Below are 25,000 nucleotides of genomic sequence, written 5' to 3'. Positions count from 1 at the left end.
GTGTAGTTGTGTAGTTGAGAGCGATAGAGTGTATGTATGGTTGTGTAGTTGTGGAGTTGTTATGAGGCTTATGAACTACAGCAGGTTACAGGTGTGGAGGATCACCTTGGCTGTACAGTCGACAGGAAGCTGAGAGCTGCAGCTACTTGATCTGGTATAAATATTTAGCCATATTGTGTCAGGTATGTATTTATAACTGTGTTGTGTATGATGTATTTATAACTGTGTTGTGTATGGTATGTATTTATAACTGTGTTAACCTTGGCTGGGCTGGGTCTCCTCCACATAGGTGGTGTTGGTCTTCTCTAGGTCATCACTGGCCCTGTGGACAAGAGGGGAGAAATTCTCTTCATCTTCACAGGACAAGTTCTACGGTGCATTGAACGAGGATCAGTTTTCTTGTGGAGGCATGCATAAAGGATGATCGTTTTAATCGGTTCCACACATGTGTGAACAGACTATAACAAGTCCTGCTACAGATCACGGCTAAGACCTTGAAATAGGCTGGCAGAGAGTAACCTAATACATCAATTACATTAAATTTGTGCCATTTAATGTAAGTTAATGTCAATCGCTCAATGTGTGGCCCTCGGCTTACTTTGACAAACTAACTGTGGCCCTCAGACTACAATTGTTGCCCACCCTGCAATACAGCATTACACTACTACTGCATAATATACAAATTATTAAAATTAAAATGTATGTCATGTCATGTCATGTCATGTCATGTCAATGCTCTAGAGCAGACCCAAATTGACCATTATAAGTATAACTCCGTTTTTTGTCTTTTGTTGAGATTACTTGCCGAAAATGAGTAAGAATATAGCTATTTTGTTTTACAGTGTTTTAGAAGAATAAACAAAATTTTACATGCTGCTTTAAAAACTTGAGTTGACATAATTTAGTATCTTTGTTGTCTTGTGGACTGTAATGGACTGTAATGTCCATTACTATTTCCCTTCACTGACACATGTACCAGCCAAGGACCACATCAGCCTAATCAGACACAGATTAGAGCTACATCTATACAAGGCTGAGACCAAATTAATGAAAATGGCTTGTCAAACTCCTACGCACACACACCACCGCCAGAAACACTTTATCTATCGTACACGCAGGCACTTGTATACATACTGTACACACACACACACGCCTGCATACACTCACCCAAACACACACAGACAAATGCGCACACGCACACACACGTGCACACACGTATACGCCCACACACGCACGCATGCATACACTCGCACATGCACACATACACACGCACCGTCGCACCCACATGCACACGCACACACACACACGCAGACACATATGCGCACACATGCATACACACACACGCACACGCATACATGCATACACTCACACACACACACACACAGACACACACACACACACCAGGTCTGGTTCCCACAGCGGAGTGTCAGTAAATGAAGGCATAAATAGATTTTTTTTTGGCTTATGACTGCAGAGAGTGCAGTGACAACAAGCACTGTTTCATAAGAGACTACATAACTGGGACATTCAGCTCTTATTTCATTCTTTATTTCCTTTTGATTTGTGAATGATCCCATGTCTAAAATAAGAACCCTCTAAGAGAGAGGGAGAGAGAGAGGAGAGAGGAAGAGAGTGGGATGGAGACAGAGGGAGAGAGTGGGAGGGAGAAAGAGAGAAAGAAAAGAGAGGGCAGGTCCAGGGAGAGGAAGAGAGGAAAGGATAAAGAGATAGAGGAGAGATTACATTTCTGACTAAACGCAAAACAAAACAAAAATCGCATGCAGGAAAGAGTAGATTGCAGAGGGGAGTGAATGTTCTCTTATGTGCATGAGATCACAGAAGCATCACACACTCCACTATAATCACTCACAGAGACCGCATCCTTAACACTAAACACACACACTCTAACACAGACACAGTGTGTGTGTGTGTGTACATGTGAGTGTGTGTGTGTGTGTGTGTGTGTGTGTGTGTGTACATGTGAGCGTGTGTGTGTGTGTGTGTGTGTGTGAGTGTGTGTGTGTGTGTGGCTGTGTGTGTGTGTGTGTGTGTGTGTGTGTGTGTGGCTGTGTGTGTGTGTGTGTGCATGTGTGTGTGTGTGCATGTGTGTGTGCGTGTGTGTGTGTGAGTGTGTGTGTGTGTGTGTGTGTGTGCATGTGTGTGTGTGGGTGTGTGTGCCACACCTGGAGTAGCGCCGGCCCCCTGGGAAGCAGCGGTGGCAGAAGATGAGCAGGATGGTGAGCAGCAGGACGGTCCCGCCGGCGAACACACACAGCAAGACCAGCAGCAGCGCATAGCTATCCCTGCTCCCTGCCACCACAGGCACCTCCTGCAGGAGGAGAGAGGAGGGAGGAGAGATGGAGAAGAGAGGAGGGAGGAGAGAGGAGGGAGAGGAGAGAGAAAACACACAGAACAAGACCAGCAGCAGTGAGACCAGCAGCAGGGGACAGTTGGGGGGTGAAAGAGGTGGAGAGAGAGGAGAGGGAGATGAGGGGAGAGTTTAAGAGGAAGAGGGGAAGGAAAGAGGGAGGGAGAGAGGGATGCTTTGAGGGACAGTGGAAGAAGAGGGAGGGAGAGAGTTTGCAAGAGAGGAGAGGAGAGAGAAAGATCAAAGCTAGAGAGAAAGTGCAAGGCAACAGGGAATAGACAGGAGAAAAAGAGGAGAAAGAAAAGGGGGATAGAGAAGAGATGGGATGAGAGGAGAATGGTGATGCATTCAGGTCAGGGCTCGGGGACCTTCCCTGACCTTCTTGGGGAGAAGTCTGAAAAATGACTGGACACAGCCTGTTTTAATTATTCATTGCCATGTGTGTGTGTGTCTGCATTCTATAGCGTTGTGCAGTACCTGTATGTGTGTATGCCCGTGCAGGTTTGGGTGTGTGCTTCTGTGTGTGTGTGGTGTGTGCATGCATTCCTGTGTTTGCGTGTGTGTGTGTGGGTTATTGTATTCGTGCCGGCAGTTCTAGCTCAAGCGTGCCTGGCCTCTTCAGCACGGCCAGCACACACACACAGAGCCAATTACTTGGGCTGGAGATTAATAAGATCTGTTGATTAATAAGACGCCGCTGGCCCGGGATCTGTAATTTAATTTCAGCTCTGCTCCTGCGAGTGGAAAAACAGGCCACCGGTAGCTAAAATTAGCAATGTCGGCCCAGCCACCAGTGGCAGCACCTACCACCCAGCCATCATCACCATCACCAGCCCCCTGAACCTACCACCCAGCCATCATCACCATCACCAGCCCCCTGTGCCTACCATCCAGCCATCATCACCAGCCCCCTGTACCTACCACCCAGCCATCATCACAATCACCAGCCCCCTGTACCTACCACCCAGCCATCATCACCATCACCAGCCCCCAGCGCCAGCACCTACCACCCAGCCATCATCACCATCACCAGCCCCCAGCCCCCTGTACCTACCACCCAGCCATTATCACCATCCGCAGCCCCCTGTACCTACCACCCAGCCATCATGACCATCACCAGCCCCGTGACAGCACGCGCCATGATCGCTCTCAGATGGAGATGAGGTGGCACCACTTTAGGGATAGGGCATGTGTAGGGGGTGTCTGTGTATGTGTGTGTGTGTACGTGTGTGTGTGTGCAGTGTTTCCCAGATAATTGAATTCCATTTGTGGTGGTTGGTTTGCAGAATTAACTTGAATGCAACAGTTTTTAACAAATTAGCACAGCGTGGTTATGAACTAGATTTAAGCACAATTTAGTACAACCTGGAAAATCATTGTGTGGTGGTCAATGTTGGTATTGTGGTGGGCCGCCACAAATAAGTCTGATAAAATACTCTGAGGTGGCACCATGGCGTTCAGAGGTGGGAGTGGATGTGTGAGGAGAGGGGAGACATCTTCTCCACCATTAAAAGCCCTTATGATGCTCAGAAGTGTCTCTCCTCAGGAGACTGCTCAGAAGTGTCTCTCCTCAGGAGACTGCTTGTGCGTGAGGCAGACTGATCCCAAGCGGTCACTCCAAAGGGGCGTCCCACTGGGCGGGCAAATGCTGACCATATGCTCCACGCCATCCGTGAACATGTCATTTCTCACAGAGAGGGGCTGAGTTTGCAATGGATCTAGTCCAGGTCCGGTGCAGAGCCTGTTTACATCTAAATGGGACAGAATTAATTTGGGTTCAGTGTGAATCCCTCTCTGTCTAATCTGGTTTAAATCCATATCTCTTTGATCTGGTGTGCATCCCATATTCATTCTGGAGTCAGCAGCCCTCTAGATCATGAGTCCGCAATACTGATGACGTCATCCGGAAAACACACATAATGTCTGTCCACCTGTGTAAGCACTAAGAGCCAACACACAGGAAACAAGTGAGAGAGAAAGAGAGAGTGTGTGTGTGTGTGTGTGTGTGTGAGAGAGAGAGAGTTGGTGAATGTCTCTCTCTCTCTCTCTCTGTTTCTGTGTTCATGTGTCGGTCTGTCTGTCTCTCTCTCTTTCTCTCTCTCTCCCTCTGTGTGTGTGTGTGCCTGTATGTGTGTGTGTGATTAAACAAGCCCTGGCCACAGAAGCCAATAGTCTGACTCCTGCCGCTAGCAGAGCCGTCTTCATCTCTAATAGCCAACTAATAGGAAACTAGGCCAGACCAGATAAGAAAGAGATTTCTGATGTTCTTAATTAATCATTAATGCGTGAAACTGGGCACACTTCTCAAACACGTCATGGGTCAGTCATGGGACGAGCGATTATGAAGGTTTGCTCACAGAGGTTGGTACTACAAAGGTATTTTGATGGTCCAGTCATGTAAATGTAACGGAGGCGAACTGAGCTAGCGTGCTAGTTGCCTGTGTAAATTCTCACAGCCCTAACCTTAAGAATGCTTATAACCGCTGAGTTAGAAGCCTGGGCTTTTAGCTCAGTGGTTAGAGCGTTCGACTCCCATGCCGGTGTGTGTGGAGGTGTGCGGGTTCGAGGGCCGTGAACGGTGGACGAATTACGACCTCGGTTACATAAAGGGGAGATAACCAAGACTCTTTGTCCTTCTAGTCAGGCAGATTATTATGGACATGCCCAAAATCCTGTAAAACTGTAAAGAATATTGAAGAACACAAGGGCATGATGTCAGCACACATATTGCCAAATAAACGCTAGTTAGCTTGTAACCGTGCCAGCTTCACTACAGAGGGCTTTGGCAAAGCCAGTCTGCTAGTTTCACACAAAACCTCCAAAATCACACTTAAGTAACAGAACCAACCAATAGCTTACAGAATACATCACCAAATGCATTAATCAATTAATCGATTTGTTGTCAACTAACTGAATTAATTGCCAACTATTTTGGTAATTGGTTACTTGGTTTGGGTCATTTTTTATGAAAATACCTCAAGATGATATAATTGCACCTTCTTAAACTTAAATATTTACTAGTTTAGTTATAATTCAATTCAATTTAATTTAAAATTCAATTTAAAATCACTTATAGAGCGCCAAAACATTACACGTCTCATGGCGCGTTAAGTGTTAAACAATCAGAGAAGGCCCATGAGTAACAGGGGTGAGGAGGCCCTTACTCCTATTTGACAGTAAACTATGGCGTGTGGACAAAACAAGGCATTTGAGAATGTAATGTTGGACAGTGATTGACATCTTTTTTTTTACAATTTCACAATGATCAAACGACTAATTGATTAATCGACTCTGATAATAATCAGTAGTTGCAGCCTTGTGAGAACTAGTCAAGACACACACACACATACACATAGTGGGACAGACAGACAGACAGACACACACACACGCACACAAATACACACACATACACAGAGAGACAGACAAACAGACACACACACACACACACACAGAGAGAGACAGATAAACAGACACACACACATTCTCACACAAACACACACACACAAAGAGAGACAGACAGACAGACACAAACACACACACACACATATACAGAAACACAAACACACACACACACATACTGTACACATAAACAGAGAGACAGGCAAACACACACACACATACAGAAACACACACACATTCCCACACACGCATACACATAAACAGAGAAACAGACAAAGACACACACACATAAGCGCTGGGCTGTAATCAGCAGGCATTAGTCTGGGCTGGAGTCTGATCAGATGACATCTACAGCCCCAGCTTTAGCAACCGTTTCTGGTGTGGCCTACTTTGGCCGCGCAGGTTAGACACCAAAGCAACGTTTCATAAGTTGGAAATCAAACACGACACGCACAAACAGGTAGCAGCACACTGCATTTTATTAGTAGCCTACCATAAGCTGCCATAAGCTATGGTTCGCATTAGCTGCTAGATGTAATCCAAAGTAACACTGCAGGGTAATTCTTCAACTATGATACTTTTCTTGTCCTTGGAAGAAATAAGACAAACAAAAAAATATTTACTACTTTTTTGTTTTTGGTGGTGGAAATGACATGGTGACGTGGTGGAAATGACATTGCCCTAAAAACACAGTTTATTTGCTTCATAGTAGGCCTACTAAAGAATCTAGTAGAAAAAAACATCATAATTACATAACATATGGCAGGGATGCATTTTTTTGTTTTAAATCTTAAATGCTTTTAAATCTTAAATTTGTCTATGTATGTCATTGTATCATTGTAGTATGTCATCTCCACCACACTTTGTCATTTCCATCACAACACATATTTTAAGTTAAACATGTAAAAATAATACAACATACAACATTTCTGGAAAATTAATACATTTAATATTTTGCCTGATATGTGTAATATTTAATAAAATACATTTGGAACAGTAGATGTTATTTTTGCTTGAAAACACACATTTTGTTGTGTTTTGGAAACGTGTGATTGGGCAGTCGTGGCCTACTGGTTAGGGCTTCGGACTTGAAACCAGAGGGTTGCTGGTTCGAACCCCGACCAGTAGGAACGGTTGAAGTGCCCTTAGACACTATTAGGGCAAGTTTATAGAAAGAGTAGATAATTAAACCATGCAAAAAGATTTTTTACTGAAAGATGTTACATTTTCTGAAAATTACCAGGTCAAAGATAAGCAATAGCATATGTCTTATATTAGCGTCAATTCCAGTTTTGTTAACACGGATAGGAAGCCAAGTTGTAGCTCCGATCTTACTGACAACAGCCTAAGCATGATACAAGGATACAAGGATATAAGGATACAAGAAAGTTTATTGTCACATGCATATAGTTACTGGAAGTAAGAAATGCAGTGAAATTACGTCTGGTGTCAGCCTATTTGTGCATTTATGGGGGGGGGGGGGTAAAAAGTGCAGTAGAAGAGGGGTTTAGTAGATTAAGTGGCAAGGACTGCATAAGAAAGGTGGGGGAGGATTGGGATTGGGGGGGGGGGCACCCAAGGAGCACAAGGAGCACAAGGAGCACCCAAGAGCAACAGGGGCAAGGAAAAACTTCCTTACCAAGGAAGAAACCTTGGGCAGATCCACGGCAGTGTACTGCAAGTATGGTGAAGGGACTTACTATTGCAAGCAGAGTACTGTATGTATGATGTATGTGAGTGATGACAGTGAAGATGTGTGTGTGGGCGGGAGGGGAGTGGAGCAGTGACTGTGTGTGTGTGTGTGTGTAGTGTGTATGCAGGGAGGGGGGGCAGTGTGCAGCAAGTATGTAGAGGAGGCTTACTGTAGCTAGCAGTGTGCTGTATGTATGTGAGGTGATGACAGTGATGATGTAAGTGTGTGTGTTGGGGATGGGGGTGGGGTGGGGGGTGGAGGGGGATCAGAAAGGCTAGGCAATCAAAGACATGGGTAGATAGATGGAGGAGAAATCAAAAATAATAAATCAAAAGTTCTATGGAGATGTGCAAAAGTTAGAGAAAGTAAGATGTGTGTGTGTGTGTGTTTTGACGTGTTATGAAATAAGAAAATAAATAAAAGGTCTGTAGCATAGGGAGAGGGATTTAAAAGTGCTAAAAGTCATGTAGGTGTGTGTGTGTGTGTGGGGGGGGGGGGTCATGAGTGCTGAGGAGTGAATGAGTGCAAAGTCAGTATAGTGTGAATTCAGAGTTGGGAAATGTTTGAGAGTGCTGAGGAGTGAATGTGTGCAAAGTCAGTATAGTGTGAGTTCAGAGTTCGGATGGCCTGGGGATAAAAAGTCCTGAGTCTCTCAGTTCTGGCTTTGTGACTACATAGGCGTCTTCTTGATTTCAGCGGTAGGAATAATCCATTGTTAGGATGAGAAGAGTCCTTCAGAATCTTTTGGGCTCTTAGGAGTACTCTTCTGGAATAGATATCTTGTAGAGCAGGGAGTTGAGTTCTTATAGTACGTTCAGCTGAGTGCACTACTCTCTGCAGAGTACTACAATCTCTAACTGTGGAGTTCCCATACCATGATGCTACCAGTTAGAACACTCAACCGCTGAAGTGTAGAAGGCCTTCATGATGGATGTAGAAACTTTGAATTTCCTTAGCTGACGAAGGAAGTAGAGTCGTTGTCTGGACTTCTTCAGAACATTATTGAGTGTTAACAGTCCATGTTAAGTCTTCAGTAATGTGGACACCAAGGTATTTAAAACTTGTGACTCTCTCTACAGGTTGCCCGCTGATCATTAGTGGGGTGTAACTGTAGTTCTGCTGCTTCCTTCTGTAATCCACTACCATTTCCTTGGTTTTATTGATATTCAGTGTCAAGCTGTTAGATTGACACCACTGTGCCACCTCATCAACCTGATCCAAGTAGAGCTGTTCATTGTTGTTACTAATCAGGCCCAAGATCACTGTGTCATCTGCAAACTTGATGATGGAGGTATGACTACTGTTGGCTTTGCAGTCATGTGTGTAGATGTTGTACAGCAGTGGACTCAAAACACAGCCTTGGGGAGCACCAGTGCTGATGGTTAATGAGTCAGATGTCAGACCCCCCACTCTAACCACTTGTGAATGGTTGGTGAGGAAGTCAAATATCCAGTGACACAGGGTGGTGTTCAGTCCTAAGGCCTTCATCTTTGTGACCAAGGTGAGAGGTACTATCGTGTTGAATGCTGAACTAAAGTCAATGAATAATTCCCATTCCCCTCCTCCAGGTGAGTTAGGGTGATCAATGGCAACATCTGACTATAGGCCTGCCTATACAGAGAGATGAAGAGACTGTCTGACTGACTTTTGTGCAAAAAAGTGAAATAATACTGTTCATAATATTTTTCCCCTCAGGACCAAATGGCTGTGTGACATGTTTTCAGTTATGTGCAAGGAACCACCATCACACCATGGTAAGTGATAACTTACTTGTCCTCCATTTACTAGTGTCACAATGTAGCCAACGTGTAACCTATATTATTAGAAGTTATAGTGATATTTTGTAAGCATTTATTTACCAATGAGAATAGCCTAGCCTAATGTTATCCCTTTGCATCTCTCCACAGGGATACACAAAGGCTAGGGTTGAGTGATGTTTTTGTATCAAAGAAGGGATGACACCTTAGACTTATTTTATGTGGCATTTTCAAAATGTGTTGGCTATGCAGGTCATGTGACGCCTCTTCCGAGACACAGGCTCAGTTACTTTGCCATTATTAGTTAAATCACAGTCAGTTTTCAAGGGTCAGCCCATTACCATGCATACACCACTCATGCATTTGCTCAGTCTATTAATGCACTGAACATTCATCTCTTACGCTTTCATCGAAAGACAGAGCAGGAGGTTGCATATCAGGAGCGTGAAGGAGTTGATCTTGTATTTACCTGTCACCTGTACTATAGTCTTATTTAATATATGCATAGGATTAATATTCTGCTGATTTGTCTTCCCATTACCCCACAATCCCTCTGTCTTTCTAGGAAGATGTCAATGTCAACAGCAGAAGGAAAATTACTCTGCAGGCCCTTCCCATCTTCCTGTGGGAAGATGGATTTTTTAAGACCTGGAATGTAAGTTTTTGATTAAATTGTGTCCTCTTTCACTCTTTCTTCTTTTTTTACTTTGTCTTCTCTATATATCTCTATTTCTATTCAGCCCTTTCTGATACTACTTTGCAGCCAAAAGACAACAACCACAACCATCTTCCTAGCCACCAGAATAACAATTAAATCATACTATAGTAATTCACCAAGAATGTCATATTTGGGAATTTTACCTGAACTTTTCATTCACTGGTATTTCATATTATATTAAATACACATGTAGTGTTTTTCATTGACTACTCTACTCATTAACTAATTACTGTCATGTTCTTCAGGCAGAAGAAATTGACCTGCCAGACTTCTCCGATGCAGCTGTAGCTATTCTCACTGTCTCGGGTGATACAGACTCCCTTGTCAGGGTCCCCGCGGATCCTTAAAAAGTCTTAAATTGTCTGAAATGTCTTGAATTTTCAAAAGGGAGGTATTACATTTTCGTATGGGACCGCCGAGCGAGTGAATTGTCTCCATCCGGTTTCGTGTATTTTTTTATCCGTAATTACATTTTGGGGGAAGCATTTGTTCTGTGCGGGTGTCATCTGCATTCTGTAGATCAAGAAGTAGAAGGCTACTGGAGGAAGTGTAGTGGTTGCAATGTGAAGATGTTTTTAATGTTTGTATCACTAAAGGTGTGAAAAAATATGCCTGTCTCTTATCCAAATTTCAGAGGTGGACAAACTGAGTTTATTTGCGTTTAGCCTCCACTATATCCCTGAACCTAAGGGATTGACATTTTCATTAAAGCCGTTATTTTAGAGTGCATTACACCTGGTCGGCAAGATTGGGCTTGAGGAAGCTTTGGTGTTGAAGATATTGATTGGAAGTTGTTTATTATTTTTGCCCCTGCAGAGGGGGAAAATAATTGGCTTATTGGTTGATATGGGGGGGGGGGGTGATTGTGATAGTCAATGCCACTCTCTGCTTATTACTATTTCTTTTAATCTCCTGTTGCTATGTCACTTTTCAAGTGCAGGCCTTTCAGTAGAAATCAGATTTCACCCGCTCAATGTGAGGCACTCAGCAGCAGCTCAACCTAAGCAGAGTGTAGGCCTAGTGGTAATTCTGTGATCACGGTAAGGTGGACTGCGGTAGTGGGTATTTAGAAAAAGGCATTCAGAACATGTTTGATTCATGTCAACAGCCACAAGCGTACATGGAAGCTCTTGATCGCGCATGCCAATAACGTCTATAAAAACAATATATTTATGGAATAAAACTAGACAGGTACCTCAGATTAGCATTACTGTTTATTGTTAATCTGCAATTATCTGCAGCCAGCGGAGGGCATTTATAGCCTACAATGCACCTGGACAATATTGGGCGTCTGCCCTCCACCTTCATCAAACATGTTCTGAATGCCTTTTTAAAAAACCCACTACTGCATGGCGCAGTCCACCTTACCGTGATCACAGAACTGATAGTGTACCCACCTCTTATTTTACCACTACACCCCCTGTTTAGGTTGAGCTGCTGCTGAGTGCCTCTAATTGAGCGGGCGAAATATCATTTCTCCAGACAGGCCTGGACTTGAAAAGTGACATAGCAACAGGAGATAGAGAAAATGGTCAATGTCATTCTCTGCTTATTATTATCACAATCACACACACCCATATCAACCAATTGGCCAATTGTTTTTTCCCCCACGAAACAACTTCCAGTCAACATCTTTAACACCAAAGAATCTTCAACACCAAAGCATCCTCAAGCCCAAGCTTGCCGACCAAAGGCGTAATGGACTCTTAACTGCTTTAAATGAAAATGATGTCAATCCCTTAGCAGCATAGCGTTTCATAAACATGGAAGTGGAGACTGCTGGTCGAATTATGCCCGGTGCTTCTTTCACTTGTCTGATAATTTTCTGCGCAATTTATGAAGGAACCACGGACTGACAGAAAAAGAATGTTTTCGCAATCAGGAGGAAATACACGTAAAGTTAATCTGTTTACATCTCTCCAGTGTGTGTTGCTGGCCTACCCTACCCAAAAGGGAAGTGAATAGGCTTGTTTGTTAGCCTTTCCCAGTACTTTGCAAACCACATAGCAGTTTTTTCAGCAAAAATAATATGCGAGAAGGACCTGTCTCTTAATTAATAGGGGATTTCACTTTTCCCATACATTTTTTTAAAACAAGTCAATGGTTTTACAATGTTTCAGTCAAGCTTTGGTTGGTTTCGATACAACAGAATGTATGCAAAATGTAAAGTAGCGTAATGGATTAACTTTGATCTGCTGTGCTGCATATGGCACAATATATGCACATAGTAAATTACATAAAGTAGGCCTATTAAAATATTTAAATAGCTTTAGTCTACATTTGAAAAAAAAAATTGAAGAGAATCCAGTCCAGTGCACATGTCTTTGGCAAGTAGCCTAGGCTACTACAGACACAGGTGAAGAACAGTCCTCAGCCAGTAGCACAACCAGATATGTACAGCCAGCTTCAAAAGCAATGAGTCCAGACCCTACAATTGGCCATTTATAGCTGTGAAGGTGATTCACACACAATTAATTTTCTTTCCCCAAAAAACTATATTTGGCAACTTCTGTAGACATCCAAAATGGGATGGGCGTAAAAGTTAGTAAAAAAACATTGCATAAAACAGTGTTGTCATGTTATCTTTTTTGGCGACGTATATTCTTATTTTTTCCATTTAGATGTCTTGAAAAGGTCTTAAAAGTCTTTAAATTTGCACTTGAAAAATGTGCAGATACTCTGCTTGTGAAGTTTGGTCCTGCTATCCATTCTATAGTTCTTGACGGAGATATTGTTGTGCGTGATATAGCAGAGTTGACAGAGACGTTAATTTTGCTATTTGGCTTAATTTATGCACTTCATCTCGATTATCCAAAGCAATTGTCCTACACATTTAATTTCATTAAAAAAATTATAATGGGTTTGGAAGACCTGAAGCGGTTACCTCAGACTGCTGCTTAGCCTTGAAAATAAATTGCTGATAATGGATGAGTAAGAAGTCTGTTTTCCAAATCTCATGGTTGGTACTGCCAGCATGTTAATACTCAAGCAAGCAATGGAGCTTTTTGCTTTTATTTATGTTGGCCTATTATTTTGTTATTAAATTGAGTATTATTACCTTTGTTGAAGTGGTAAAAGGTTGTTATTTCTTTGATTTTCTGTATTAACCACATTGTTGGGGATGTTGTTCTGTTAGAATTCTAATGGAATTCACAAATAAATGTAATCTGCATTGAAATTGTCTTTTGAGTAGTTTTTTTATTTGAATCATACAAATAAAATATTTTTGATTTTGAGGTACAGTAAATAGTAAACCTAAACAGTCAAAAAATGAGTTTCAATAGAGTGAAGTCAACTTAAAAATATAAGAGACTGAAGTGACAATGTTTAGGTCTGAGAAACTGAATGAGTCATGGTGATAACATGAATATATTATTAGGAGTGATAACCTAAAAACATCAACTCCTTTTCCAGTGTCAATTTTGTTAGTTTTAACAATGGTTTTAAAATGATCAGGTTCATTGAACTTATCAACGATTTAAGTAGATGAAAACAAATTATTATGTTTCAGTTCATCAACTTCCTAAAAAAAATGAGTGTGAATAACTTCTAGTTTAGAGTAGTAATTACTTGTTTGTTTGTTGAAATTATTTGTTTTAATGTTGTTCATTTTCTCAAAGATTTGGAGTCTTAAGAGCTTGTCTGACTAATGTAACAATAACTTAAAACATCTATTTCTCACATTATTCTTTTTAATTTTACCCTTGTCCTTAAAGATTTTGAGCATTAAAAAAAGTCTCATTTTAAGTAGAAATTACTTAAAATATTTTGTAACATAGCTAAATATTTTGAGTTAATCAGTTTCATCAAATATTTTGAGTTAATTGAACCTGTTGGGGTTTACAGTGTACATAGAGATTGTTATGTCCTTATCTGTCTCACATTGTGTGAGAGGGCATGTATGACTGAGTGTGTGTCTGCGTCAGCATGTGTGTGTGTGTGTGTGTGTGTGTGAGTGAGTGAGTGTGTGTCTGTGTCAGCATGTGTGTGTGTGTGTGTGTGTGTGTGTGTGTGTGTGTGTGTGTGTGTGTGTGTGTGAGTGAGTGAGTGTGTGTCTGCGTCAGCATATGTATGCGTGTGTGTGTGAGTGTGTTCCACTCTGCTCTTGCCGTCATTATGGTGGCCTGTATCAATGCTCCTGACGTGCTTAGTTACATGGCTGCCTGTAAGAACCAATCAGAATCTGTGATGGAAATAGCTATAGTGCGATTGGAGGATCCCTGTGCTCTGCCCCAACCTCTCTGAGTGTGATTGACAGCCCGTCACGACTCACCCTAGCAGCGGTGACTCATCCAGCCACATGTGACCTGAATACACACACACACACACACACACATTGGATGAATTCACAATGAACGCTTCCCTGTCTGAATACACATACACACATAAACACACTGCATGAATTTATAATGAAAGTTCCCTGTCTGAATATAAACACATGTAGACATATAAAATCTCTCTCTTACACACACACACACACAAATGGAAACACAAACATAGACACTGGATGAACACACACACAAACAAACTGTGTATAGATATCCTCCCTGTGAAGGTTCCCCCTCTGAGCTAGCCTAGAAATCTAGACGCACCCCTAGCGGTTGCTGCCAGGGCTAGTCTAGCAACTCTCCGTTGGCTTGTAAGCTCCAGAAATCGAAACTCAATCAGGCCAATGAAATCGTGTATAGAGTCGTTAGGTGGGCTTAACATAATAATTGATGGCAGCGTTGCAACGGTTTGGCTTGAATTCCCTGCTACTTGAAAACAAATAAGATGGATGTTGCTGTTGGCGAACAGTGTGACACGAGTTAAGCTTTTATTAAGTTGCCAAACGTTTGAACTAGCCAACTAGCTCCGCTGGTGGGAAACGCATGGGACTCATAGCACTGCCGCTGTCCTATTGCGTGCAGAGGGAATTTGAAAGACAACTGATTATCCCGCCCCTCAGACTAAGCACTCGAACGGTGAGTGCCCAGACCCTACATTTTAATGTTGGTCTGGCTCGTCAGGCTACCTCTGAGCACCAGATGTGCACCCAGGTGTGGACTACATGTTGGGTTGTGATTAGTGAGGTTCCCCTTCACTGGGCAGTATTTTCAGAGTTTAGCATATGTAATATTTTGTTGCTGTTCTACCCACAGCATTAGGGTGTTTTGGATAGTCATCTACTTGATGGTGTGATGCATCAACATAAAATACACAACAACACTATATATAACAGTTAGTGTCACTGTCACTTTATTGTAATTTAAGTTTGAATTAAGTAAGGATTAATATATGATATCTTTTCAAATATGTGGGCCGGGGCTGTGGCATTCTGGAAATGCATTGTGGGAAATGTAGCATTAGTTAGCACACCTCCAATACACATGTTGTGTTTAATAAACACACAATATACTTTACTTGTAATGATCAAGTTAGGTTAAATAGGAATACTTAGTAGTGTAAGTGCACTACACAAGCATTTGTTTGGTCAACTTGCAATTCCTATTCCAGATTAGTCTGTAATTTCAAGGCAATCAGTTTGCATGTTTTTAAAACTTAAAAGGTTAACCAACAGTTAAGTAAGGTTAACTAATTAACATCACAGTGTAGCAAAACTTAGTTTACTTGATTTAAATGGCTCATTTTAGGCAAGTAACCTCAAAATACAAAATCAACAAAAGACAAAAACTGAGTTATACTTACTAAACATTTTAAGCAAGATAGATTTTACAGTGTACAGGACTGTATGGTTTCCCCACAGAGTGGGAACAGAGGTTAAAGAAATATTACCCAAGACAACAAAACAAAAGTCCTGAGGTGACCTTAGACCACTCGTGTGAGAGTCTCACAGAAATGCATAGGTTCCGACAGGAAACTCTAAGTGACACAGTTGATTGGTTTTTGGCGTAGAAGCTCCCTACCCAGAATGCCCCAGAATTCCTAATACTGCAGGCAGTGTTCTGCACAATGAATGGATGTGTTCTTGCTAGCTTCCCCAGCTCCACCTGTCTACATCTGCGGAGGCTAGTGGGCTCTTCCACACATGGACTACTATTGATATGAATAATACTGCTGTCTATTCTGTTGTGCTCTGTGGTTGCTGCATCTGGCAGCAGCTTAAGCAGGTCTAGTCTGCCAAGACCAAGCATCCCATCATCTATAACACTAACTCTACAGGGACAGCACAGCAGAGACACACACACAACACATACAGATACACACAACAACAGGCAGGCTTAATCACACAAGTGAAACACACACACACACACACACACACACACACTCACACTTTCACACACACACACACACACACATATATACAAACACGCACACACACACACACACACACACACACTCCTGGCCATCTCTGCCTGAGCACGTGAGCAGTGTAAAGGTAGTTTCACCTGCACCACATCACATCCCAAACACTCCTTTAGGGAGACGTCTCCTGGCAACCGCATCTCTGCAGAGTGCCCCAGCGTTGGGTGGTTGCCATGGGCGATGGGCAGGGCATCCTGTGATGTAATCACCTGACTGGCCAAGATCCAGGAACATGACCTACTGCCTCAGTCTGTGTGTGTGTGTGTGTGTGTGTGTGTACACGCACAAGCAGGCAGCCTGTCACCTGCAAACTCACCACTTAGACACTTTTTTCTTTTCTGTCAAGGCACTGATGAGAGTGGGTACAGAATATAGGTTTGAGGTGTGTGCATGTGCGGGCATGTGTGTGTGTGTGTGTGTGTGTGTGTGTGTGTGTGTGTGTGTGTGTGTGTGTGTGTGTGCATGTGCGTGTGTGTGCATGTGCGTGTGTGTGTGTGTATGTGTGTGTGCAAGTGCGTGTGTGTGTATGAGTGTGCGCGTGTGTGTGTGTGTTTCAGCCACGCGAATGGAAGGAATATGAATTAACTTACAGTGGAGTTTTCGGTTAGACTCTTTAGTAGAGGTGACTCATCGCTCATGGTCTAAGCAAACGTAGAGGGCTCCTGAGAGAGAGGGAGAGAGAGAGAGAGAGAGAGAGAGAGGAAGAAAAGAAGAGAGAGAGAGAAAGAGATGGGTGGGGGAGAGAAAGGAATTAGTAGGCAATCTCTGAGTTCTGAGGCTATGAGTGTGAATAAGTCATCAAATAAACCACATCTGAGCAGACTGGGGCCCACAACGCTGACATCACGACCCCATCACATGATCAAAACCACACCACATTTTAAAGGGGTGGTTCAGGATTTTGGACATAAGACCTTATTTCCAAGTAAGCAAGTGTGATATTTATCAGTGGAGACCGTTTTCAGCACGTTTCATCCAGTCCTTCTAATTGCAGAGTTCGCAGGTGCTAGTCAACGGTATGTGCTAGCCTGCCACTAAAGACAGTCTTACCCACTCCAAAGTACACCTGAGGCAAATTCCAGACAATCGATGTAAATGTCTGTGTTGATAGAATAGTGTAAGAAATACAACTACCCTTGCATCGCGTTGCAATAGTTATACTTTGGTCCCTAAAGTTGTTAGTAGTCATTTTGCAACTCAGCGGCGGACTGATATTACCAAGGCTACTACTAGGTATCCCCATTGGAGTGCGCTTTACTGTTTACTTTTCGGCGCAGTACTACTAACCGGAGCAAGTATAATTCCGCCGCTGCTAAGAAACTAGTCCCTCAAAATGTAATGTGATCGTTGAAATGCAAGGATAGAATAACGTTAGAAATAACACTGTATCAATACAGTGTTACGTCAATACGTCAATACAGACATTTACATCGATAGTCTGGCGTTATAATTTATTTGCCTCGGGTGTACTTTGGAGTGGGTAAGACTGTCTTTAGTGGCAGGCTAGCACATACCGTTGACTTGCGCTAGCCTAGCACCTGCGAACTCTGCAATTAGAAGGACTGGATGAAACGTGTTGAAAACGGTCTCCACTGATAAATATCACACTTGCTTACTTGGAAATGAGGTCCTATGTCCAAAATCCTGAACCACCCCTTTAAGAAACACTATAATTAGAACCCAAACACAGACCCACATTATGAAAATCCCAACACACTATCACTAGAACCCAAAAACATGATCAGAATCATATTATAAAAACCCAAACACAATTAGAACCCAAACACATGATCAGAACCGAATTCTGATCAGAACCGAACACACTTTAATTAGGACCTAAACACACAATCAGAACCACATCATAAAAACCCCAACACACTATCATTAGAACCTAAACACATGATCAGAACCCACAGTAACACCAGGACCAAATCACACCATAAGCAGAGTGTGAAAGAGGGGGGGAGGCAAGGAGAGAGCCAAATGAGAATCACTGCATGAACCTTCTTGACATGCTTACATCCTCATGCTTATTCTATCTTTTTTGTCTTTTTCACTCTTTCAATCCCTCCATCTCTCAGTGGGGTTTACATGACTCTGCCTCAGGCCCAATCTGCCTTTCACAGCCCAGCAAGTGTTCATACGCACACACACGCACACATGCACCCGTGCACACACACACACACAAACACATGCACCCGTGCACGCACACACACACAAACACATGCACTCGTGCACACACACACACACATGCACCCGTGCACACACACACATATGCTCTGTTCATCCCTCTTTTCTCCATCTCTGCGGCATGTCTTCTGCTTCTCCTCTCGTCACTGTGTGTCCATCTCTTTCTTTTCTTCCTTCTCGTCCCTCCTATCACACACATCTCCATCCTTCTCTCTCTGTCCTCCTCTCTCACTCCATCCATCTCTCTGTATCTTTCTCTCTCACTCCCCCCATGTCTTTCTACCCTCTCTCTCTCTCTCTCCTCATCTCCCACTCCCTACCTCGCTATCAATTCAATTCAATTCAATGGTGCTTTATTGGCATGACAAAAAGGGCATTTGCATTGCCAAAGCAGTCATACATAACTTAAAATATAAAATATCAATATAGGTAATATAGGTAGAGGGTTAAGGAAGAATGGAGGACAAAGGCAAAAACAATACAATACAATATACCCCTCCCTCCCCTACATACACACACACACATAGACCATACATGTAGACTAAAAAAAAATAATAAAAAATAAAACATTGTGTATTTACATTACACTAGTGACCCTCAGGTTATGGCATAATGATACATATTTTGCTGCCAAGGCAGCTGAAGGACCCTCTCCTGAGAGGATAACCATTTTGTTTAGCTCTTTAGGTAGTTTTAATTTTATGGAAAAAGGGTTGTCTTAATTCCTCATACTTTTCACAGCATAGAAGAAAGTACTATCTCTCTCTCTCTCCTCATCTCCCACTCCCTATCTCTCTATCTCCTCCAGTCTCTCTCACTTCTCCAACCCTCTCTCTTTCCAGAATGGATCATTAGTGGCTCTGGAACAGGACAAAGGAGACTAGGCTGGTCCTGCTTACTCCTCTACACACACACACACACACACACACACACACAAACAGCTCAAGCTCAGGCGTGAATCTGCTCCAGTATCCAGTCTGTGACCACACAGCACTGGATACAAATCCACCATGCATACTGTGTGTGTGTGTGTGTGTGTGTAAATCCACACTGCACTGGCCATATATGATGATGCATGACTCATTTCACGGCGCCAGAGAGCAGCTGACGAGAGGCACAGTGGTCCACTTACACACATTTATATAAGTACATTGCAGCACATCCTACTAAACACACATTTATATAATATTACATTGCAGCACATCCTACTGAACACACATTTATATAATATTACTGCAGCACATCCTACTGAACACATATTTATATAATATTACTGCAGCACATCCTACTAAACACACATTTATATAATATTACATTGCAGCACATCCTACTGAACACACATTTATATAAGTACATGCAGCACATCCTACTAAACACACATTTATATAATATTACTGCAGCACATCCTACTGAACACACACTTTATATAAGTACACTGCAGCACATCCTACTGAACACACATTTATATAAGTACACTGCAGCACATCCTACTAAACACACATTTATATAATATTACTGCATTGCTACATATCCCTAGTTAGAAATATTATGCAACTACATTGGAGAATATTATACATTTTATGAAAATGTTTTAATGTAATTATTTAATACACTGACATAATCCCAATTAAGTTAAGGGTGCATTTTGTCTGGTGCATTTTGTCTGGTTTTAAAATACTTTTAACACTACTGGTGCATATCCCAGAGTAGCTCTCCAAAGGCTCGTTCCAACCCTGCTTATAATCACATCACATCACAGCAGCTGTCATCATTTTGAGTCCTCTCTATTAATTTAGAATATGTAATACTGTAATATCCACATAGCCCCCCTCCCCCTGAAGTGCTACAGGGCATTGCAAAACTACACTTCTTTATTGTGCGATATCTGAGAGGCTAGGAAATGAATGAATGAATGAATAAATGGATGGATGGATGTGAGACGAAGAGTGACTGAGGAGAGGATGAGCTCTCTCTGGCCCTGTCCACTGCACCTCTGGCTTGATTTCATTACAGTAGCCTGACCCACATTCCACAGCTCCACCACACACACACACACACAAGGAACTGGCAAGGTGTGCGTGTGCATGTGTGTCTGTTTATTGTGGAGAATTTCTGAGTGTGTGTGTGCATATGTATAATTATTCGCTGCTCTGGCTAAAAATAACTCCTTGTCCTTTCCTGCAGTCACACACACACACACACACTTGTTTATTTACACATCATTACTCATTCATGATGACCACTCATTCACTTCTTTCCACTGACATGCCACAATGCACCAGTACACACACACACACACATACACGGATATGTGCACATGCATACTCATTACACTCATGCATGCATACACACACACTTCCTAGGTTGTGTGAGACCCTGTTCAGTGTGTATTGAGGACGGAGGACTTCTCTCTTTCTCTGAGGTCATCCACACAAATGCTCTCCCTCTCTCTTTCCCTCCATCATCTCTTTCACTCCATCATTTCATGTTGCTCTCTTGGCTTGTTTTGTCCATTCCCCCTCCTTCTCCAGAACAAGCACCTCTGTTTCCCTAGAGTTAGAGAGTAAAATATGAAGGGAGTAGACAGTTCAAGAAAGAGTTGTGTTTTTTTTTTTTTAGCCTCCTGCAGTGGACATGTTGCAGTTCTTGGACATTGATGATAATTAGCATAAGCAACTGGGATTTCAATTTAGAGGTTTCACAACAAGTGTAGAGAAAAATCAGTAATAAATATTGTTCACTCACTCTCATGAGTTTGTTGGTCGGTTTAAAACCCACAGGAATGTGTGTGTGTGTGTGTGTGTGTGTGAGAGAGAGAGTGTGAGTGTGTGTGTGTGTTTGTGTGCGTGAGTGTATGTGTGTGTTTTCTAACGAGATCTACACAGACACACGGTTGTTTAAAAAAAAAAAAAACACACACACACACACACAAAAACACTCCAACCACTCCAAACTTCTCGTGATTACAATAAGAGACTTATCGCCGCGCTCTGGATTGCCGCGACATTAACGGCGTCGTGGCGGACTCTCCAGATTAAACTCTCTCAATGAACAAGAGACGAATTGTTTCCGCATTATATCCATCTTTACGCAATCACAACTATCAGCGTAGGCTACATAACTGCTTCTGCTGCTGTTGTCGGTTGCAGCACAGCCTATGGAATCGGCTAGTCTCACTCCAGAGACAACCCAAAAGCTGCCTTTAACAGCCCAAAAGATGATGGAATATTCCTGACCGCGTTTCTCTCATTTGTGCAGGGCAGACATCAATAGGAATTTGCCAGTTCTATGAAGGCGCAGTGTTTCTTATGAGAAACCAACACACAGGCATTCAGCCTATTGGCACATCAAAGATTCACCGCCATGCCTTTAGACAGGGAGGTAGGCTGCCGAGAACTGCCCATAATCTGCAATATCAAAATAGAAACACAGCAACACACAACTAATGCACAGAGATGCGGCGCAGACGCGGTTATTTCAGCCTCAACTTGGCAAAGCCTGCGTACTTCACCTACATTCTGGACCACTGATCAGAAATCAGCTACAGCTATTATTTAAATATGCCTTAACCTGCGGTAAGACTATCCTAAGTAACACTACCCGCCCGCATCTCGTACGCTCAGATTCACTGTCCATGGGCAACCGAACCGTCATCGTGGCAGGGGCTAGCTACTGCACGAGCTGCCAACACACCTCCCCTGCCTCCTCGCGGCGAATTGACACTCGAGTGATCGACATGCCAACACCGGGATAACGCGCGTATAATCATAAGAGTCAACAGATAGCTCGTGGACAGACTACAACAGCTCAAAGTCGGCTGTCGGTAGACAACGCATTGAAAGCGGGATCGAGAGCTCACCTATTTGTGAGTCGTGCGTTCCATCTGGTTGGATAAAACTGGAGAGCGAGCTTGCAGTAACACACCAGTGGCTCCCCCGTCCGTCTTCGTGTTGGTGCCGTTCAATTTTCGCTCAGATAGCAAACTGAGTTATGAATGAAACAGGGCGCTTTAGGACACACCCACTGGCCGGCGCTAAAAATACCACGTGATGCAGAAGGTGATGCTAGCGATGGGGTTCCATGCGCGGAAAACATCCTCCTTTTTCCCATTCTTTTTTTGCTCCCTTTCTTCAGCTTGACAGATCTAGAGACATGCGTCAGAACGCATCGCATCGCATCGCAATGCCAAAGTTACGCTGCTACATAGATATTTGGACATGAATCTTTGATTGAGTTTTTAAACCAGGGAAGGAAAATAAACATGAATACAAAATGTTTATATATCCGTTACAAAATAACGAGCTTTAGTTAAAGCGCAGCTTTTGTGACCATGCAATTATGTAATAAAGATGACATCATCTGTCAGTCAGTTGCAATTAGGAAGCAGGAGTATGCACCGCTGGTCATATTTTACAGTTGCAACACATACAGTACCTAGCCGCCCAGGGGCACAATAACCTATTAATAGACCTACACAAAATACGTCAACATTACGCAATAGCCTACACCTTTTATACTCCAAACGTAAAGTGGGGCGCACTTCTCTCTGGTTCTACCTGAGCATATGATAGGAAAGCATACAGTTGATATTGTATTAAATGCGCCAAATCAATGTAAAGCACTTTGAGCTGCATTCTGTGTATGAAAGTTGCTATACAAATAAAGAGGATTATTGTTATTATTATTATTATTACAGAGCAGATTCACACACGAAATTACCACACACTTTAGAGGCGTGTAAATAATACGCTGTGAATGACTTACTGGCCTATTTTCATTCTGCCTTCGGTGTTGCTCACTGACGTCAGTGAAATGATGCAAGTTTGATTAGATCTGTTGCTAAAAAAGCGCCATCGCCTGGCTGCAATCGGACAACATATCCGCAAGAGCTGTCGATAACAGCCAGCAGAATGAGCAAAGTTCATTCACGAATCGTTTTAGGGTCCGATGCCTTGTGCATTTTGCGGGCAATTCAGTTACTGGCATACCACGTCGATTATTGACTTGGGACGCATATGGCCCATATGAGCAGATTCGGCAGATGATGCGCTTTGTCACATTTGTAGACAGCTGGCGGGCTTGGAGGCTACGCAGTACCATATTCCACCGCTTGGCGTCAGTCTAGTATTGTATTCCTTGTCGCGACTTTGCTACTCTTTGGGGACACAGTCTCCCAGCAGAACTCAGATGGTGATATAGAGCTATTCTGGATGTGTCTAATGCATCAAATAACGTAACTCATGTAACTCACTGTTAATGTAGTTACAGCCACTGCAGAGTTGCAGCCTGCCACAGACACATGGAACATGAGCTTTCCTGCTGTAGCCTAAGCTACAGCGAGAAGAGGGCTGATAGTTATAGCTGCAGACACTGTACAAACTCTGAGCGGACAGGTTAGTGTTTGACGGACATTAACCCATCTGTGGGCCGTGAATGATGTCAGGAGTCCAATATGAGCTCTGCTATCTGAAGTCTGTCTGCAGGGAAGCAGATGCATGCACACAATCTAAATTGGACAGGTCTTGCTTGCCCTCTTCAGAATGTTCATAAAACCAACTGCCAGACACTGCCCACAGAGTAACTGGCCAGACTGGTGTTTGGACACAGAGTTTAGTAGAAGTGCAGGTGCACCTTTAGAGAAGGCAGAGCTCATCCCAGGGTCGGGGGAGTAGGGTTGGTGTGATGGTGCAAGCCGAGGATGGCAGATGAGAGAGGGAGAAACTATGTCTGGATTAACGTGGCGTGGTGTGGCATGGCGTGGGCTGTCCGACGGCTAACTGAGTGACTGATACACTTTATGATAGCCTCAGGGAGTCGGAGCAGTGTGTGTGTGTGTGTGTGTGTGTGTGTGTGTTTCCCTGCCTGTGAAGACTCTAGATACACACGATTGGAACAGAGGAGCCGCAGTGAGTCAGTTCCTCTCATGTTGTTAGTTTCCTCTGGGGAGAGCAATGCTCTTCCTGTGACGCCCAAGGATGAGTGGTGGTGGGGGTCAGATGAGTGTGGACTCACTCCTCGCAGTTGCCGGGCAGCCCGCTCAGGCTCCCTGGAAACGGCTGTGTACACTTCCTGTCCCCAGGGTCGGGGTGGGTGCAGCAGTGCCAAGGGGAGGCTTCTGGAATCAACATCAGCAAGAGTGCCTCTCAAGGTCCTGATTGGGAGATGGGAGTTTGGAGTCTGCCTGGCTTCTCTATGGCTGCTTTCAGACATGTCCTCCGCAGTAGATGCAGAGCTTTATCAAATGGAGGTCCTATGACGCTAACATGCGACATTATGCGGTCATATGTGTGAGCTACACCGACACACATTAACAGAATCTCTGTGTGGTTGAACAGGTTGAACACGCACATGAGCAGAATCTCTGCATGTTCTTTGCTTCGTTCAGGAGCCGGTTATGCTCAGATATAGGACCTAACTGCTTGACATCGGCAGAACATGTGGATTTACACGTAGGTCTGAAAGCAGCTTATGTGTTGTGTCTGTCTGTCAGGAAAGAGAGGAAAATGAGGGTGTGTGTATGTTTGTCTGTCTAGTTCTGTCAGGAAAAAGAGGCAGTCCTGAGGAAGCCA

At 43.2% G+C, this 25,000-nt stretch overlaps 1 protein-coding gene and 1 long non-coding RNA gene across 2 annotated transcripts in view; one reads left to right on the top strand and one right to left on the bottom strand.

Annotated features, from left to right (window-relative positions):
* Positions 1–22,422, bottom strand: part of LOC121688382 (voltage-dependent calcium channel beta subunit-associated regulatory protein-like) — a 35,293-nt gene extending 12,871 nt beyond the window's left edge. The window contains exons 1-4 of the mRNA XM_042068307.1: positions 22,291–22,422; positions 16,832–16,903; positions 2,184–2,329; positions 261–322 (exon numbers count right to left, since the gene is read on the bottom strand). Of these exons, the coding sequence (XP_041924241.1) occupies positions 261–322; positions 2,184–2,329; positions 16,832–16,879 (256 nt within the window). The 5' untranslated portion in view covers positions 16,880–16,903; positions 22,291–22,422. The remainder of the gene's footprint in view (positions 1–260; positions 323–2,183; positions 2,330–16,831; positions 16,904–22,290) is intronic.
* On the top strand, positions 9,164–10,265 carry LOC121718748. Its single transcript, XR_006034046.1, has 3 exons — positions 9,164–9,214; positions 9,783–9,872; positions 10,181–10,265. It is a non-coding gene; the product is annotated as an uncharacterized LOC121718748 (long non-coding RNA).
* Positions 22,423–25,000: the final 2,578 nt, after the last annotated feature.

Source organism: Alosa sapidissima, chromosome 1 (assembly GCF_018492685.1).
Source record: "Alosa sapidissima isolate fAloSap1 chromosome 1, fAloSap1.pri, whole genome shotgun sequence".
Classification (NCBI taxonomy): Eukaryota; Metazoa; Chordata; class Actinopteri; order Clupeiformes; family Clupeidae; genus Alosa; species Alosa sapidissima.
The sequence above is the reverse complement of the archived record's forward strand: the minus strand, read 5'-3'. Positions and strand labels throughout refer to the sequence as shown.